The sequence below is a fragment of the Lissotriton helveticus genome, chromosome 2_1 (genome assembly GCF_964261635.1).
Source record: "Lissotriton helveticus chromosome 2_1, aLisHel1.1, whole genome shotgun sequence".
NCBI classification, from domain to species: domain Eukaryota; kingdom Metazoa; phylum Chordata; class Amphibia; order Caudata; family Salamandridae; genus Lissotriton; species Lissotriton helveticus.
The window spans coordinates 66116306-66135650 of record NC_136059.1 but is presented as its reverse complement, the minus strand read 5'-3'; the positions used below and the strand labels follow the sequence as shown (position 1 = coordinate 66135650).

General features: G+C 43.6%; 1 protein-coding gene across 1 annotated transcript in view; it reads left to right on the top strand.

Moving 5' to 3' along the window:
• The window catches only part of LOC144817710 (uncharacterized), a 49601-nt gene that overhangs the window by 6867 nt on the left and 23389 nt on the right, over positions 1–19345 (top strand). The window contains exon 2 of the mRNA XM_078674472.1: positions 10100–12599. Within this exon, the coding sequence (XP_078530598.1) occupies positions 10367–12599 (2233 nt within the window). The 5' untranslated portion in view covers positions 10100–10366. The remainder of the gene's footprint in view (positions 1–10099; positions 12600–19345) is intronic.

The window sequence follows — 19345 nt, the reverse complement described above, 5'->3', positions numbered from 1 at the left end:
GACAGGAGCTTAGTCCTAAAATAGCGCAGTAGTCCAGCCTAGCAGTAGTGCTTTGTATAAGGACACATTGCCCAGTTCGTTATAAGAAGAATGAAGAGCCCATGAAATTTGGTGGATGCAAAAGCTATTGTAAGATACAGGAACTCTCTCAAGATCATTCCTATGTCCTGTAAAGCTGAACCAAATCGAAATGCAACCCTTGCTCAACTCAGACTGTAAACGCGACTTTCAGTCAAGACCAGCACGTGCAGTCTTGTCAAATAGATCCTTCTTGAAGAGTAGTACTTAAGTGTCTTCACGAGAGTACCCTGTAGTTCAAGCAGAGTTTGAGAAAAACCCAGTTTGTCAAAGCCCAAGTCGGGTAGTTGCTGAGTTGCTGAGGGCAACACTCCTGGGAGTAGAATGCTTTTTTTGAAGACTTGTTGAGAGATAATCTGACTACATCCGGTGCGGAGACCCCTTGCCTGCTAAAACACAGCAAACACATAAGAGAAGAAGTCAAAGTAGGCAAGAGAAGCAGAGGGGATATCACTGCAGCAGGACTTGTCATGCCTTTAAAAACTTGCTTGCCCTCTCGCTACGACGAGTCTTAGTCGATCGTCTCGAGCTGTTTCAAGAGCAACTTTTCCGTTCTGGCGAGTAAACTTCAGCTGGAGCGGGACAAATGTTCTGTTTATTCAGGAAGTGATTGAGTAATAGATATGCTTTTAAATCTTGTTTTTATCTTTACACATTGGCTATCTGTTCAAAGACAGAGGTTGAATGTCAGTTTGTCTTTATGCTAATTGATGCTTATCTTATCCTTGATAATAGTGTTTACTTTTCTTTTGCTTACAACAGCATATTTTTGTGAAGTGAGCTGTCTGACCATCATTGTGAAACAAAAGGTTGTAGGTTGTCAGTTTTGTTTCTATCGTACAACTTTTAATTAGCTTGTAAAGGAATAGTACAAATATTTTAAAATAGATCAGGAATTACGAAAGCACATTACTTTTTGTAATTCAGAAGTGTGATGCAAAGAAAGATTTAAATAGGCGCAAAACAAACCAAAACCCTTTACTTTGTGATATGATGCAAGTGAAAAATTTGTGCAGAAACTTTATTTCCAAATATTGTTTGTACACTATATAGTTTTATCAGTAAAACCGCATGTCAGTGGGTAATTTTGTGACAATTTCACTGGAAAATCTGCTGATTGCAAATGAATGTGTGCTACCACTTAATGCTTTAGCTATATATTTAGTAAAAGTGATTGTTTCAAAACATGATTTGAGAAACATTCTGGGCCCGCACCCTGATGACAATGCTGTTACTGAACTAGGAGTCAAGTCGGGGGTAGATTTGTATTCTATAGAGAAAAAGTTTAGTCTATTAAATCAAACAAGGTTTTTTTTATACACTAGGTATTCTGAACGCACATATTTGAAGATGCTCTCATATATGATAAATACATTAGCGGCTCAGTGAATAAAAATATATGCCCTGGATCACATGATTTGAAACCAATTTATGGATCAGGAGCATTAGTTGGGTTGAGTGAATTTAAGTCGCTAGACCTCCAGGTCTGGTAAAAAATGTTTGGTTTTTCAAGGCCTGCTTGTTAACCCATTACATTTTGCAGGGAGCCTGTGACTTTCGATTGGCTCAACAGGAGGACTCAACCCTCCAGTATGCCTGAGCACACGCTGAGGCTAGAAAAGATGAGTTGGACCTAGGCCCATAGTTCTTAGTTAGCAAGGTGCTTTTATACTGGGAGGGAGAGGTGTGGCGCTGCGGCGCGGCGCTGCGGCCAGGGTGACTGACTCTGGAATCTGGGGATCACGGTTCGATCCCCGGGGCTGGCAGCAGATTAGCCCAGCACCATGTGACTCTGGGCAATAGCTTGCTTAATCTTCCCGACGGCCCCCAGCGCCTAGAGACCCTAACGGGTGATGGTTTGCGCTTTACAAATGTGGATTATTATTATTATCATTATTATTATTATTATACTGGGACCTATAAGAACCAATAAGCTCAGCCGTTGGTCCCACACCCATTTTGGTATGATATATTGTTTCTAGCTCCCACACAGATAATGGGAATGCACTTTGATGTAGAGAAAATAATGGAGTGTAGGAAAAGTGAACAGCTTTGGTGACCCTGGATGTTCTTGCAAATAAAATATTGTGATAAGTCCCTCCCTGACAATTTACTAGTATCTATAAAACCCCAATAAAACAAGCATTTGCAATGCAATAGTTCTTGCATTTGTGCCGAATATAGACCTATTGGCACAGTAAATTAATGTTTCTTACCTATGGGTTTTGTTTTGGAGTGTAGTGTAGAGGATGTATGTAGTGTGGAGTGGAATTATGTGGGTTGTATTGGAAATGTGAGTTGTAGAATTGTGTGGTGTTGAATTGTATGTTGTGTAGTGGAATTATGTGACATGGTGAATAGATAGTGGTGAGCGCCCCAGAGAATAAAAGAGGAATAGGTAGTTTGTGTAGGAAATGGTTATTGAACTTTAGACAGAGGAGGAGAATTATTGTGTGAGAAAGAAAGAGGGGAGAGGATGGGGCTTAACGGCTTGGACATCACCCTCGAAGCTGGGGAACCGGGTTAGAGCCTCGGCAGAGACGCTCAGCATCCTCTGATTCTAATCTCCCTGTGCCTTCCAAAAATAAATGCAACATGAGCGACAGGAGAGCAAGGCACCCCAGAATGTGTGTCATATAGGAGCTCCCCCGCAGCTGGTGCACTGGATAGATTTGTGGGAGACGGATAATTGTATGGCTCTATGGAGGGCTTGGTACTAGAAGAATATCAGAAAGCACACTTGAGATTAGCTGCAGCGAAGACTTTCCCACATGGGCACACACTAAAACGGTAGGAGGACTGAGCCACTTCCACCAGTAAACTGTAGAGAGGCAGGAAGAAAGAGCCTCTGTATCTGTCAAACAGAATGGCTGTAGGGCAAAGGCCCTAGGAGGCCTCTGCACGCCTTGCGGGCAAGCTATAGAGGGATGGCCTGCTGATCGCGGAGGACTGCTACAGGAGTCACTACTCACAGACTCGCCGCTGCATAGCCTGCTGATATCAGAGGGTTACCACAGGAGTCACTACTCACAGACTTGCCGCAGAGGGCTACTACCAGAGTCATTACTCACAGACTCACCGCTGCATGGCCTGCGGATCTCAGAGGGCTACTGCAGGAGTCATTACTCACAGACTCACAGCAGAGGGCTACCTTGGGAGTCATTACTCACAGACCCACTGCTGCATCGCCTGCCAATCGCAGAGGGATGCAGTTGGTCATTACTCATAGACTCACCGCTGCATGGCATGCTGATCTCAGAGGGCTACTGCAGGAGTCATTACTCACAGACTCGCCGCAGAGGGCTTCCGTGGGAGTCATTACTCAGACACACCGATGCATTGCCTGCCGATCTCAGAGGGCTGCAGTAGAAGTCATTACTCACTTGCTCAGCCCAAAGCTGCCGACTCTGGCTCACATCCTTCTGCAACAGCAGGAAGGATAACATATCAAAACAAACAGTTTAAAAAAGATATTTTTTTTCCATCATCCTGTTTTTTCCTTAAGACTACAATAAAGTGTATACACTTTAAAGGTGGCACATACAGTCTTTAGCTAACAAGTTTTGTGTCTAATTATATACAAGCAGATCAGTCTTCTAATTACCACTGGGTTTCTTCCCAATTAAATTATGGATCTACCCAATAGTATTGTTCATAAAAACCCATTTCTTCTTACTATTGATGTATTTGCCAAGCTTCCCTTACATAAAAATGTTACTGAAGTCATCACTATCATGCAGACTGAATTCTGACTTTTTTTAGACTGCGCAAACAACTACATTTAGCCTATCTTTGCACTTTACCAATACTAGCTAGTGCAAAGCTGCAGCATACATTTTGGCTACAGACTGAACCAATAAAAGCATCTGCTTATTTATCAGTAGTTTGTATACACTACGCGCTAACTGTGCCTTTTAGGACCTTCTTGCTTTTTCATGAATGTACTTTTGATGTAATGCTAGCAGGCAGGTGACCAATGAACATTCAACAGAATTAAATTAGTAAGATAGTAGCACTATCCTAAAAATTACCCCTAACGATCATCGATACTTTTATTATTAAGAAGATAACCTTATACAATGACTGTTAATTGGACGGTATGTCAACCACGAATCAATGTCTTGTTCTTTTCGCAGTACTGTGGTGTTGCAATAGTTTGATTATTCAAGGTCAACAATGTTCTAGATGTAATTGCACAGCTGGGTCTTAGGAGAATGCACCACCAGGACTAGTCACTATGTTAATAAATGGATATTGCCCACCTCAAATGGTCTGCTGCTCGTAGACGAATTAATAATTACAAGTGCTAGTTGGATGAGAGGCAACACATGTGTTAACTCTCATCCAACTAGCTCATGTAATGTTCTAGATGTCTATCACTAACCACTAGTGACGGTAAGCAGGTCTCGGTGTAATTACGTCCTCTCCAACAGACAAGCATTCAAGTAGCACAAACATTTCTTTTGACAGGCTGTTTTTTTTTGGTTTAAGGGAGGTGCAAAGGTTTCCTTAACTTTCTTTTTTTTAAAAAAAAAATTATTTAATGACTCGCATATTATGAGTCTGCACATACAAAAAGAAGACCCAATAGAACCAATACACGAGTGACAAAACGAGTACTGGGCACAACTTAGTTTTATACCTATCAAAGTTGGAAACATGGGTCTCTTAGGAACCGTACAGGGTCAAAATAAAGTTTTAGAACATCCTAATAAAATATTCTGTTGATTTGGGAAGATGACTGATTTTTAGGTCATTCTTGGACATTTCATCAGTTTAGCTATTGCCTTTTAAATGTTAGCCTGACTGTGACCTCAGGGCCTTGTCAACGACCTCAAGGCCAAGGACTGCAGATTAGTAAACCTTTGTTAGAGGTCAGAGAAAGCACCAGTTTCATCTCAGTCCCCTGAGAAGTGGGTAAATAGCCGCTTCCAAGGCCACACAACTCTCCCTGGAGTAGCCCAGCAAAAGATGGGCACTGGGAGTCACAAGGACATGGGCAGGCATCAAAAAGAGCCGGGTGGCAATGGGTATTTGGCACTGTTGGCAACAAGGCGGAACCACTCGTGCATGTTAATCAGGCCATATGTGCATAGGCCCATGTTTAACTGCCTCAGCCAATCCCATGTGTACGAAGCACCTGGCAGCATCCGTCTGGGAGCCTCCTGTACAGGACCTCAGAGCAAAGCGTGCAGGCATAGAAGACAGCCAGTGATGCCCTTCCAAGCCACACAACGCCCTTTTTTCATAAGAGGCCCCAGATAGAGCCTGGCGTCACCTTCACAACAGGGCCGTGTCTGCTGCTGCGGTAGTTAGATAAGTCTCAGCCCTCATAGCCACAAATCCGCGCTGGTGAATGGTGCGATCACCAACCACCTGACTGCAGCGGCCTATGTGCCAAGTAGCCACCTTAGCATCGACAGATCCATACAAGGGCCTGATTGCTTTATTAATAAAACCAATAAAATAGTGTTATAGGCTCAGCTGAGCCCACGCTTGCCTCTTCCACCACCTTCCTTGCGTACTGCTTTCAAAGTGCACACAAAAACAAACAACAGTGGGGGCAGAAGAGGACCGGCCGATTTGATTTATATAGTGAAGCAAACTTCACATTGCCCAATCACAGGCAAACCCCAGATTAATCGGTGTTAAATCCACTAGTAGCTTGGCACATAGCAGTCAGACTTAACTTGGAGGCAATGTGTAAATTATTTATACATCACTTCAAACAATATCTAGTGAAAACACAAGAAGGCTTGCATACCAATTTAGAAGAATAGAGCTAATTTTAATAAATAATTTCACACCAGAATGACAAAAATCCAATCGGTAGAACCCCGGGGATATGCTATTTTAAAGATTTGAAGTGAAAATACGGCCAAAAAGCCCAAAATGCCACTTGCAGTCGTTCAAAACGGGGGGAAAATCACAAGTTTAGGCCGACCGTGATGGAGCGTGTTTCGGATACAGAGACCAGGTTAGTCCCTCTGAAAAGCGACGCAAGGGATGAAGCCGCGAAAGGCAGGAATGGTCGTCGATGTAGTGTGAAGATCCGGTCTGTCTTCGCTGATGGGCGTCGCTGTAGCACGAATATTCTGTTGTGTAGTGAACGGTCAGGCCGGCGGTTTGTGATGGCACTCTCCTCTAGCAGCTGATACTGTGGCTTAAAGGATCAGGCTGACGGAACGTTTCGTTGGCGGGCTGTACGAGTGACAAGGTTTTGGTGCTAATGGTCCTGTTTGCTATACCGAAGAACCCAAAAACTTCAATTCAGCCTACCTGAGGCCACACCAAGGCCAGTCAGTAGCTTGATCCAGCTGGACCACAACAGGAGGTGTGCACACTAGCATTTGGAGTCCCAGTGGGTTCCTGAGTTCAAGTGGAGGTCCAAATCTCTTTTCTTCTGGCAGGAGGGCCACAGTCCAGCAAGGCACTAGTCCAGCAGGGCAGCAATCCAGCAGAGTTTCAGTCCTTTCAGCAGCACAGCAGTCCTTCTTTGTGTCAGTGCCTCAACAGACCCAGAAATGTACTGAAGACCTGGTGTCTGAGGTCCAATATTTATGCCTGTTTTTTCCTTAGACGAGCGAAAAGCTTCTAGAGGTTTCCCTTTGAAGTCTACTGGTTTCCTGCCTTCCCTGGCACCATACCATGCCAGGTTGAAATAGCAGTTTAAAATTGCACACAAAGACTATGATGACAGACCTGAGACATGCTGGGTACCACAATCTGTGCTGTAGGGCCTACTAGTAACATTTAATTTACAGGCCCTGGGCACATATAAAACCACTTTACTAGGGACGTATGTTTAAATTAAATATGCCAATGGGAAATAAGCCAATTTTACTATATTTAGGGGAGAGAGAATAAGCACGTTAGAACTGGTTATCAGTGAGTGCATAGAGACCTCAGGCTGCAAAAAACGAATTCAGCAAAAGTAGGAGTGAAAGCCAAACTTTTGAGGATGATGCTGTAGAAAGAGCCCAGTCCAACAGTTATATTTGTCTGCCTGCCTGCTAGGAGGTTGCAGTTAATTCATAGATATATTAATGTAGATCTCCATTCTGTTCAAATATAGCGCTTGGGCTCTGTTCAGTATACCTTCAATCAGTTTTTTGATGGCCTGGGGTGAAGAGATCATGTTACTCAGACTACGCATGTCCAGTCCAGAACCACATTAAATTAGGACTAGACTGCTGCATATTAAAGGCCTTAAACAGCATGAGCGCCATTTATTTTGAGAGTGAAATCGAGCTCTCTTATACAGCAAGAAAACTTATGTGAATGCCAGTGTCTTTTGCTTTTACATAAAGTTAAATTCAAAGGTACAGGTGAAAGATCGTTTATAGTGCATGTTGGAAATGGCCTTTTTTGCAGGGTTACACCAAATGTTTTGCCTGCTTTGTGACTGAGCTCTTTACCACTGCTAATCAGTACTAAAGTGCATGTGCTCCTTCCCTAAGCATGTGTATTTTGTGTATACCCGATTCATAGTTTTAATTTTCTTTTAAGTCCCTTGTAAGGTAGTGTACCATATACCCAGAGACTGTAAATTGAATGCTACTAGCACTGGTTGTGCCACCCACACAAGTAGCCTTTTAAACCTGGCATTGCAGGGCCTCTGTTTGCAGTGTACTGCCACCTCAGCTTGACATTTAAAACCACTTGTCATGCCATAAACATCCCTTTTATCACACACGTAACTCCTAAGGTAGGCCCTAAGTGATCCTAAGGGCAGGGTGCTGTGTAAATAAAAGGCAGGGCATGTGCTGTTGAGTCCTGTATGTCCTGGCATTGACAAACCGGTAATTAGTTTTTCACTGTTGTGAGTCCTCCTCCTTCCATAGGCTAGCATTGGGATTCCTTCAAATACCTTTAAAGATGTAATTCCTGATTGGAAAGGAGTAGCTACTTCATGTTTAACATGTTTAATATCTTTGGAATGTTGACGAGAAATCCTCTTTAATGGTCAAGTTGGATTTGGCATTACCATTTTAGAAATGCTGCTTTTAGAAAGTTGATATTACTCTGCCCTTAACTTTGCTGTGTGTGCCTGCAGCCTGTCTCCAATTCACATCTGTGCTGGGAGACAGTTACACTTTGTGCATTCCTTTTAGAAGGCCACAAGATAGCCACAACATGGGCTGGCTGTGACTTGATTCATCTACATTCATCGGCATACCTGGGTAGGAAGGGAAAGCGGTGGCTCACTCATCTGAATCGGCTGTTTACTGTCCTCGCACACGGGGGCTCTCCACCCCTGGCATACAGGACTGGGCTGATAGGATTACTTGTGCACATCAGATGAATTGTTTGGAGTCACCCCTACATCAAAGGCACCTTTGAGCATAAGTACCAGGGCTCTGATCCTACCAAATCAGTACACTAGTCGACCTGGGAAGAACTCTGTTGAATTAAAGACCACTGTGGTGAAAGGATTGTCACCTTGCTGTGAGTAACTGTTCTTAGGAGCTGTTTCTCCTCTTTGTTGAGCTGCCCTGCAGATCTCTACCTACTGAGAACAAGGACTGGAACCATTTTGCTTGAACCCAGAGTGACTCCAAGGGCTTGCTGACTTGCCTTCTGTTCTTTTATGAAGTCTCAGGGACACAGAAGACTTACTTCAATCCTGCTAGTGCTGTTGGACTCTGCCATCTGTGAGTCTTACCCTTGCCTGAGGTGCCCCCCTGGTCCTGGGCCTCAGAATTGGGTTCTGCAGCTGATTTATTCAAAACGGACATGTAGCAACGCAAAGTCCCGCAGAGCCTTGCCGCATTGTTGAGCTCCCCGAGATGCCGGATGACGCAAAGCCCCGCTGCACAGCCTCTTGAAACTGATGATGCAAGGCCTTGTCAAGCCTCGCCCCTCTGCTGACGACCTCACGGAACTGATACCATACGATGCGAATCCTTGCAAAGCCTCCCTGCACAGTTTCTTGGAACCGACGACGTGAAGCCAAGCAAAGCTGCTCGGCGCAGACTGCACTGCATAATCCAAGTTACTGTGTTCAGCGGTCCCAGTTTGGTCCCTCTATCCGGCCAGTGCACCATGATGTCCTGCTTGAACTTAGGATTTGCACCGGTCCTTCGTCATCGCAAGTAATCTTTTGACCACTAATAACTACTGAGCACTATTTCCACATTTGATCTTTAAAAATGCATAGCATGAGTTCTACGTAATGGTTGTTGTTTTGGTCTTGTTTTACTCCGATAAATATTTCCAAACCTGTGTGGAGTCTTTTTGTGTTTTCATTGAGTTACTGGTTTTATGTGTTACACAATACACATTGCCTCTTAAGTTAAGCCTGACATCTCTGTGCCAAGCTACCGGAAGGTGAACACAGGTTAATTTAGGGTGTGTATCTGATTTACTACAGTGGTGGTCCCTACTTGGACAGGGTGCAAGCCTCTGCCAACTAGATACCGCAGTTCAAACAGTGACATCCCAGAGGTGATAGGTGTTGTACTTTACAATTATAATAAAGGCATAGGCCTCTGCACAACGAGTAGATTAGTGTGCGGCTAGAGGACAAAAATCTGGATTACAGATAGTCACGCACTCTGGACTGGGGAACATTTTGTATTTGTATTTGTATTTGTAGGGGTATTTGTAAAGCGCGGCGGTCGCTCCGGAAGGAGCATCATGGCGCTAAGAATCCTTGATTACCGGTCTGAGGGCGGAGAGGAAATTAGATGGCTGCACACCATACAGGGGACATTCCCTTCCCAAAAGCTCAAGACTTTCTGTATTCTTTGCAACAGTAAAATGATTCAGATCTCTAGATTTCTCACACACCCAGCACCTTTTCTCACAACTCTTTCCTTATTCATAAACAGATAGGGATATTTAAGCTGATGGATACCACTTGGCATTACTCTAGATATATCTCTGTCTTGTCTGGTGGACTCATTAGTGTCATTAAAAATATTTTAACATTAATGTTCACTGTTTTGTCCAGCTTGTTTCATATCACTTTGTATTTTATATTTTTCATGTAATAATTTCCTTTTTTTTCTTCATATAGAGTTTGACCATGGAGAAGAAGGAATGGTGGCAGGATCCACTAATATCTGACCACATTTTGATCACCTTGGAAAATGAGGAGCACCTCCATTATTCACGTATTTACAGTGCCTTAAGAAGGCAGACCTGTGCATTTATGGAGCAAATGCACGTATCCAAAGATTTCTCTGCAAACTGTGAAAGAGGAGCATGAAACCTATCCTCTGCTTGCAAATCGGGTGACAGCAAAGTCATTATCCAGTGTAAGGGAAATACCGAAAGTTCCACAATGGACCCATCTCTTTTCTTTGAAACTGCAAACTCCAAAGATATGGTGGATGAATGCTCAAACTCTAGCAACTTAGTACTAGATCTGTCCTACGACCATAAGAGATATGCCAGAAATTTCATGCCAGATCAGTATTCTGACCTTGGAAGTACAGTCGGCTCCTCACTGCATCAGTCCTCTGACTGTGGTACAAGAACCAACTCTGAACCAGATCACTTATCCGACAGTGAAATTGCTGGTAATAAATCCTTTATATATCAATCTTTGGACTATGAACGTGGTGCAGACAACTCTGCATTAGACGAGTTTTCGAACTGTGGGAAAGTTTCCAGGTATCAATTATTGAAAGAATCCTGTGATTCAGAAATGGGTGGCAGCCACCTCACACTGAACCAGTTCGCTGACTGTGAAAGGGGTGGCAGCAACTTCATACAAGACCAGACTTTTGACCATGAAAAAAGTGCTAGCAGCGCTGCACCAGACCAGTCTTCCAATGTTGAAAGATATGTCAGCAGCCCTATAGTAGATCAGACATCTGATTGTGAGAGTGGTTCTGGACGCTTTATATTGGATCTGTCCTCTCAGTGTCAACCAGGTACTTCCAACTCCATAACACAGAAGGAAGATTCAATGGAGGAAGGCCCATACACGTGTACTGAAAGCTGGGAAGGTTACAGTTCCTTCATACAGCATGATAATAACATGGAAGAGGAGCATTACCCCTTCATAGAAGGATGGGAAAGTTGTAAAGAACACTGTGAGCTTTTACATCATCCTCCCCCCTTGAGAAATAGTACTAATGAAGATTACGATAAATGTTTCACTTCAACTGTAGATCAAACTGAACCTAGAATTAATACTCTGCGACCTGTTCAACCCCCTGTAACAGTCGAAAAACCTTATAAATGTGGTGAATGTGGACGATGTTTCAGGTTCAACTCTGCTCTTGTGAAACATAATAGAATCCATACAGGTGAGAGGCCGTATGCATGTAACGAGTGTGAAAAAAGTTTTAGTTACAATTCCTCCCTTCTTAAACACAGCAGGATCCACACCGGCGAGAAACCCTATGCATGTAACCACTGTGAGAAGTGTTTTAGCGTCAGCTCTACTCTTATAACGCATCAGAGAATCCACACTGGAGAGAAGCCCTATACATGCAATGACTGTGGGAAAAGTTTTAGTGTGAGCTCCACTCTCATAAATCATCAAAAAATTCACACCGGAGAGAAAGCATTTGTTTGTAATGAATGTGGGAAAGGGTTCAGTAATAAGTCTGCAATGCAAAAACACGAGCGGGTCCACACGGGCGAAAAACCATACACATGCCATCTCTGCGGTAAATGCTTCAGCGAAAGTTCCTCGCTAGTAAAACACTTGAGGATCCACTCGGGGTTGAAAACCTATGTATGTGAAAAATGTGACAAAGGTTTCAGCAACAAGTCCTCACTCGTAAAGCACCGGAGAACCCACTCAGGTCACAAACCATACACCTGCACTGACTGCGGTAAGTGTTTCAGCGTCACCTCCACCCTTCTGACCCATCAAAGAATCCATACAGGGGAGAAGCCCTATAAATGCGAAGAGTGTGGGAAAAGCTTCAGCGTAAGCTCCACCCTTATTACACACCAGAAGATACACTCTGGAGTGAAAAACATTTCATGCAAGTATTGTGGAAAACTGTTCAACAACAACTCTTCCCTTTTGAAGCATGTGCGTATCCACACTGGGGAGAAGCCCTATTCTTGTCATGAATGTGGGAGGTGTTTTGCAGATGGCTCATCTCTGGTGAAACACAAGAGAATCCACACAGGAGAGAAACCGTACATATGCAGTGACTGTGGCAAAGGGTTCACCAACAACTCCTCCCTTGCAAAACACCAGCGTGTCCACACTGGTGAGAAACCATACTCCTGCACACAGTGTAATAAGCGATTCAGCCGGAGTTCCCAACTGCTGACACACTGGAGAATACACACTGGTGAGAAGCCATTTTCCTGCTCTGTGTGTGGCAAGGGCTTCAGTGAAAACTCGTCCATGATTAAGCATCACCGTATCCATACTGGGGAGAGGCCCTTCCCCTGCTACGAATGCGGGAAGAACTTTAGGTACAACTACTCGCTTATGAAGCACCAGAAGATACACATGAGAGATAAAAACTATGTTTGTAATGACTGTGGGAGCACCTTTAAGATGACGAAAAGCCTCATTATATTGCAGGGACTGTACTCTAGCCGGAGCTTCTATCGGTGCTATGACTGTGAGATAAAATCAGCAGCAAAAGTACAGCATCCTCCGAAGGCTCAGATAATCACATAAAGCCCCACAAACTCTTGAGAGGCAGCATTTAAAAACTGCGTTGTACATCAGAGCTTTGCGAATTGGCTGGGAAGAAGTTCTTCCTTTCCTGCTTTGCACATTGAGATTCCAAACAGAAAAATACTGTGCAACCGCAAAATTCTCTAAAATCTAAATTCAAGATGTTAATAACATCCTAGATATATATTTTAGTCCTAATGTCTTCCAGTATCTAGAAGATGCTTATACCTGTTTTCCTCTACTTTTTCTGTTTTGACTTTCACCATCCTCTGCAAGATAGCACTTCTCAGAGCACTTTACCTCTTACTAACCGCCATTGAGTCAGTTAAAGCTCATCTGTGAACTCTTCTTGTGACCTTGTGAGGCTCTTTGAGAGAAGCATACATTTATCATGAGACGCCTAATGAACAACTAATTTGTGTTAAACCGCAAGTTAATCTATACATGAAAATCATTGGACATGGGTGAGGTGTGTTTAGAGATAGAAGCATTAACACTGATTGTAGGTTTGATAAAGGCACAATTCCTTACTGCCAATTTTTCCATATGGTTCTCAGAAGGGTGTCTGAAAGCATATATTGATGCCATGCAGTAACTGGTTAAAACAATTAGATCAACTTCCCTGGAATCATGAGCATGAGGCATTACTGTCTTGGTAGGTAACAAAGGTGAAAGTACCAGCTGTGACAGACAACTACAAGCATGTGTAACTATGAAATAGTTGCAACACCTGCATTCACATGAGTGCATCAAGGAAAGATCATACCAAAGATCTATAAACCATGTCTTCGTGTGACTCTGGGAATAGATTAAGGAAGATGTGATATGTGATCATCCCAGCAAAGCCTTTAACAAACTGCCCTACACAAGTTAACAAGATTGTCCTAGTTTAGCACACTACTTTAACCTGCTTAGTGACCGCAGGTAAAGGGTGCAGGCAAAAAAACCTTTGAGAAGAGATGATCAGTGTAGTGCCATATAGATGTGCTTTGCTGCTTCATTTCCTATGCTTTATTGTCGACATAGCAAAGATCATATGCAAAAGAGTAAAAGGTCTTTCTGAACGGTATCAACTAGGATTGAGCCTTTGAAGCCACTCTCACTGTTGATATCAAATCCCCTTCAATCTAGTAAGAAGTTGTTGAGAAGATCCCTCTCACCCAAAGACACTGGACTAACCCTGTAAATGAGGCGCCTTACACAATGATGTCTACACTTTTCCTGATGGAAATTAAGACATGGTTGCTCACCCCAAGTTACTTGGGATGTGCAATTTTGTCTTTCACTGCGATTCAGCTGAGGCGAGTACAATGTTCTGCAGTGTTGTGTCAGATCTGTGGGATAACCTAACATTACTGAAGTATTGTCTGCTTGCCTCACCTAGAGTATTGGGTCTAGTTCTGGTGAGGGCTTCATCCTATTGGGTCTATTTCCTAAGGCCTCATTGGCAGAAGCATAAAGACAGAGTGTAGGTTATTCAGAGCAGAGCTTCACAGTGCAAGGTTGCGCCACACATTTAATGCAAAGATATTCAAGGACAGTTAAATTCTTGATAGGCCTGTGGTTGGCATAGAGAATAACCACAGTATAAGATTAAGACGAGTACTAAGTAGAGTCACCAGTGATGTTCACACTCTGAAGAGGGCAGACTTAATTTGCCTGGAGACCGATGTCGGATGTGTGACATGCTATTTATGACCAGATTCCCTATAGAATCTCTTCTAAGAGTGAAGTTTTACATCTGTTAGCCTGGACCTCGGTGGTGTCTATTTTAGTTTACAGCAGAGTGTACCAGATGTCTAAGGACAGTACATATAACTCTTCAAAACGGAGTGCTATTAGGACATGCTCTGCTGCTCACCACAGGTCATTTTCAAGAGTTAGCGAATGTCCAAATATATATTTTTGAGCATAAAATATTTCTGGGATTCAAATATATATTTGCCGTAAATCGCTCACCAACCACAGCTGACATAGGTCTCCAGGCAAATGATGTCTGCCCACTTCAAAGTGAGGTAATCACTGGTGACTCTACTTAATCTAACACTGTGATTGTGTGTCTATATATATATTATACACATAAAAAAGGCTGTATGAGTTGTATGTAAAATAATGTATGAGCATGAGTTATGCTCTCCTTGTACACTGTATATTCAAATATATATTGACATGTATCTATATACTTGAAATATCTGTATATAAATGTATCTAATATCTGCTTTTCTCACTTCCTTTTTATGCCACTGCATGTGTACAGTTGAGTGCAGTTGCAGCGTTACCTATGCAATAGTTTTGCTTTCCTTTGACTTGTGCACATAATTCATCACCTAAACTAAGAATACTTCAGCATTTTGTGATTCATAGAATCGCACAGCTACAGGACATGAAAGGACACTGAATCATCGTATCCACAGTCTACTGTGGTGTACGACTAAAAACTGCATTCCTGTTTCTGATAGAGACTTACCCTGACGTTCAGTCAGGGTAAGGGGGTACACTCCTAAATAACCCCTGCTCATCCCCTTGGTAGCTTAGCACGAGCAGACAGGCTTATCTCAGAGGCAGTGTGTAAAGCATTTGTGAACACATACAGTAAGCCAGTGACAACACTACAGATAAACACCACACAAGTTGTAGTATAAAACTAAGTATTTTTATATAGGCTTAACACAAGACCACAAACGACAAAAATCCACAATACTGTACCTTAAAAATGGTAGAGTTAGCTCATTTCTCGTAAGATGTAAAATGTAACATTTTGAGTTCAATGTACCTTAGGATGCTTAACGCTAATCAACGAAAGTGTTGCAGGGAAGGTGATGCAGCGGTTCCTTACACGCAAGAATGTTGATGCGTCGGGTCCCTACTGATGCATAGGGGATGCGTCGGTTCTTCTCTGCGAGGGGAGGTGATGTGTCGGTTTCTTACTGCACTTCCGTGGCGATGCGACCTGCAATGCAGTGATGCGATGAAGATCCGGTGCAATGAAACAAAAATGGCGCCTTCTCTTGGATGCGACACGATGCATGCATGCCCAGCAGCCATGCGGTGACTCAACGATTCTTCTGACCCGCGACAGGCCCTGCGTCACGCATCCCGGTGATGCAGCAGCGTCTGGTGCGACGTCGATCCTCTTCACCGGTGAGGCGCTTCGGCGATGATGCGACAGCTGCAGCGGTGGCGACCCGCTTCTCCGTTGATCCGGCGGCATCTGATGCAATGTCGATCCTCTTCTCCGGCGATGCGACGGCTGCGGCGGCAACACGCTTCTTCGCGAGTCACGCTTCCAGCTCCTTGCGATATGCAGTTCCTCAGAAAGCTCAGCACAACTGCAGGCACTTCAAAGATCTAGTGGGGAGCTGATGGGTGTAGTCTGTTGTCTTAGACTTCAGCAGGAGGCAAGCTCTATCTCATGCCCTTGGAGATCCTTCACAAGTTGATGAAAGTACACACAAAGTTCCTCTCTCCTTTCTTTGGCAGTCACGCAACCACTGCAGGACAATCCCTCAAGCAGCACTTCTGCTTAGGGATAGTCTCTCCTCAGTCTCTCTGTTTCCTTTTCTCAGCAAAGGTTTCTTCTTGTTTCTCAAAAGTGATCTAAAGTTCTGGGATCTGGGTTCCCTCTGTTATACTCCGTTTCTCTTTGTTCTCTGAAGGCAGGGAGGCCTTTACCTAGTCCAAACCAGTTCTGGTCAGTTCTGGAGCACTCTGTTTACATGGCTCCTTCTTTCCTTTCACAGAGCAGGGCAGGGACATCCGATGCACCACAGGAGGTAGAACCAGCATTATGGAGGGAAGGCACAGCCCTATTCAGGTCCCAGGTGCAACTCCTCCCTTCCATCTGCATGCAGAGCTCTCTATTCAGCCATGTGCTGACTCACCCTGTCTCCTGGAATCCCTCCGCCCCTGTCACTCAAACTCCAGACAAGGAATACACAACCTAGCAGAGGCAGGCTTGGATAGTTAGACAAGAAAATACCTACTTTCTAAAAGTGGAATTTTCAAACACAATGTTAAAACCAACTTCACTAAAAGATTTATTTTATCATTCTGAGTTCAGGCATACTAAACTCGAATGTCTACCTAGTTCACCGAGTCAGGTTTATAAGATGTAATAATCAAACTACCCGTTCTGGCCTATGGGGAACAGGTAGCCTTGCCTGCTGGAATTTCCAAAGGAGCTCCCGCTCTGAGATGGAACTCAGGACGTCTGTATGCCTTTCCACCTATACCACTCCAGCCCAGAGTTCACAAGAAGATCATGAAGGTCAAGTCATCCTAGGGGCTTAGGCTTGAGCACGGAGAGTATGATATCCCAAACTCATGAACATGAGCATCTGTCCTCCGTTCAGTCTGCCCTTTCAGGAGGATCTTCTCTTGCAGCAACAAGGCAGGGTCCTGTACCGGAACGAACCTAGGTACTCTCTTACTTTATGCCTGGAGATTGAGCCGCAACAGCTGAGTGTCTTTGCTCACCCTCCCAGGCTGTGATGTCATCTTGGCAGCCAGGCATCCATCCACTAAACCTGTTTATTAGTGGATGTAGGTAGGTACCTAAAACTAGTAATAATACCACAGTCACAAATCCGGTGCAGGCAGGTCTCAATAAATGAATCTTTGCTCAACTGTTGGTAGCTTGGCTGATGAGCAGTCAGGCTTAACATAGGAGACAGGTGTGTAAAACATTTAATATCACTGAACCAGTAAAGTAAGACAAAACAGCATAAAAAGCCAGTACCAATTTATAAAAAATAGACAGACAATGTATTTATCTTTAAAATGTCACCAAAATGGCAAATATCCAATGTAAGGAACTGAAAACATGAACTCTTAAAGATTGAATTAAAAAATGTGCTTTCTACCGCTTCTGATTTGCCTATTGGGGTTTTGGACAAAAATTTCTACATTGCACCTAGTAAGATCCAGTAAAGTATTAAAAAAAAAAAAACAAGGGGGAGAGGAAAACCAAAAGTGGGTTGTCCTCCTTTGTAGATATGTGTTAATCAAGAAGAGCCCTTCTGTGGAAATATAAGGGTTGTTTTTCTTTCCACTGAAAAGTTAATTTAGGAAAATGGTGAGTTTTCCTGAAATAATACTCAACCACCAGAGTTTCTCCTTGGTGGCATGATTCATCATTGGGAAAGACCCGTTTTGCTGCAGAAGGGGCGTGCTACAACCTACGAGTTATGTGTGAGCACTTATAGAAGGTAAAAGAGATATTACGATGAAGTATGTGAAAAAGGGAATGGGAGAAATTTAAAAATACCTGGTTAGTTAATTATTTTAACTCTATCCTGTATGCTTAAACTATGGGGAATGTGTGAAACTTAGGGGGAACAATGTGCCTTAGTTCAGCTGTTTCGCCCTCCCTCCCCCAAGGCTATTCTTCACGACCTAAGTGGAGAAGCGTGGCTCAGTGGTTAGAGGCGGCAGACCCGGAAGCTGAGATCAGCCGTGGACCAGGGTTCGATTCCCCGCCTCGGCGGGTCTCGGGCTCAAAAAATTCCACGGACTCGATAATTCTCGTTCCGGTGCCTACTCAACTCACGGGGTCACACTCTGCGACTCTGGGCAATAGCTTGCTTAATCTCCACTATGGCCCCTCGCGGCGGGATGCCTGGCTTTCACCTTGTGGACACCCTGCCGGGGTATCTCACAGGGGAATACCAGGACGGGTTCCCTAAGCAAGCGCCGAGATGCCTACGGGTAGTCGTGCGCTATACAAGAGCGTAATCATTTCATCATTTCATTTCACTTAGATGGAACAATGCGCCTTAGTTCCACTGTTTGTAGCCCCACCCCAAGGCTATTCTTCAGGACCAAAAAGGATATTCCCAGATACCACTTTTTGATATTCTCTCAAAATTAAGAGAAAACAGGCTGAAACAAAAATATTAATATGCATACAGCACCAATTGATGTTTGTATCAAGATATTCTGTAGGAAATATCTGTTGCTGGCAGTGTGCAACATGAGACCATACGGAGGAAAGGGCCGCCTCTGGGCAAACTTGTGTCAAGTCTACTCCCTTGCTAGGGGTGGCGCCCTCAAGTGGCTCCACCCCCAGCAGCAAAAAAGATGAAATAGATAAATATCGAAATTGTAATTGTTACAGATTCTAGATGTTGTCCCCCTCCCTTCCACTTTGTGCCCTGATGAAGGTTTGGCCCCAGATCTGGCCGAACACCAAAACGCGCGTTGGCGCTCCAAGTTTGTCCCGCCACTCTGTCATCTAGTCTCAAATTCTCCCTGAGACTCTGCGGGATTGGACACATTGTTAACTGGCAACTGAAGTGTGATGTGATTTTGATGTACGAAGAATGTGTGAGTAGGTGTGAATTGGATATGATTGAATGAAGGGATGTGTGGGATTCGGGTTGAATGAATTGATTATGTATTATGTTAATGTGATTATGTCCTGTTCTAATTTATATATGTAAACATTGAATAATTATGGAATGTTCTTCCTTGACTCATATGTTTTGGATGTCATGATTTTTGCTTGTCTAGTGAGCTTATTACTGTTGATATAAACTCGGGACTCTAGTAGAGCCCTTATTCTTATCAATTTGGGCAGATTGTTTCTGTGTTTAATTGTTCTTGATTCCCCTGCTTGTCTGCCCTATACTCGCTCTTTCAGGGGGCCCCTATTTCCATTGG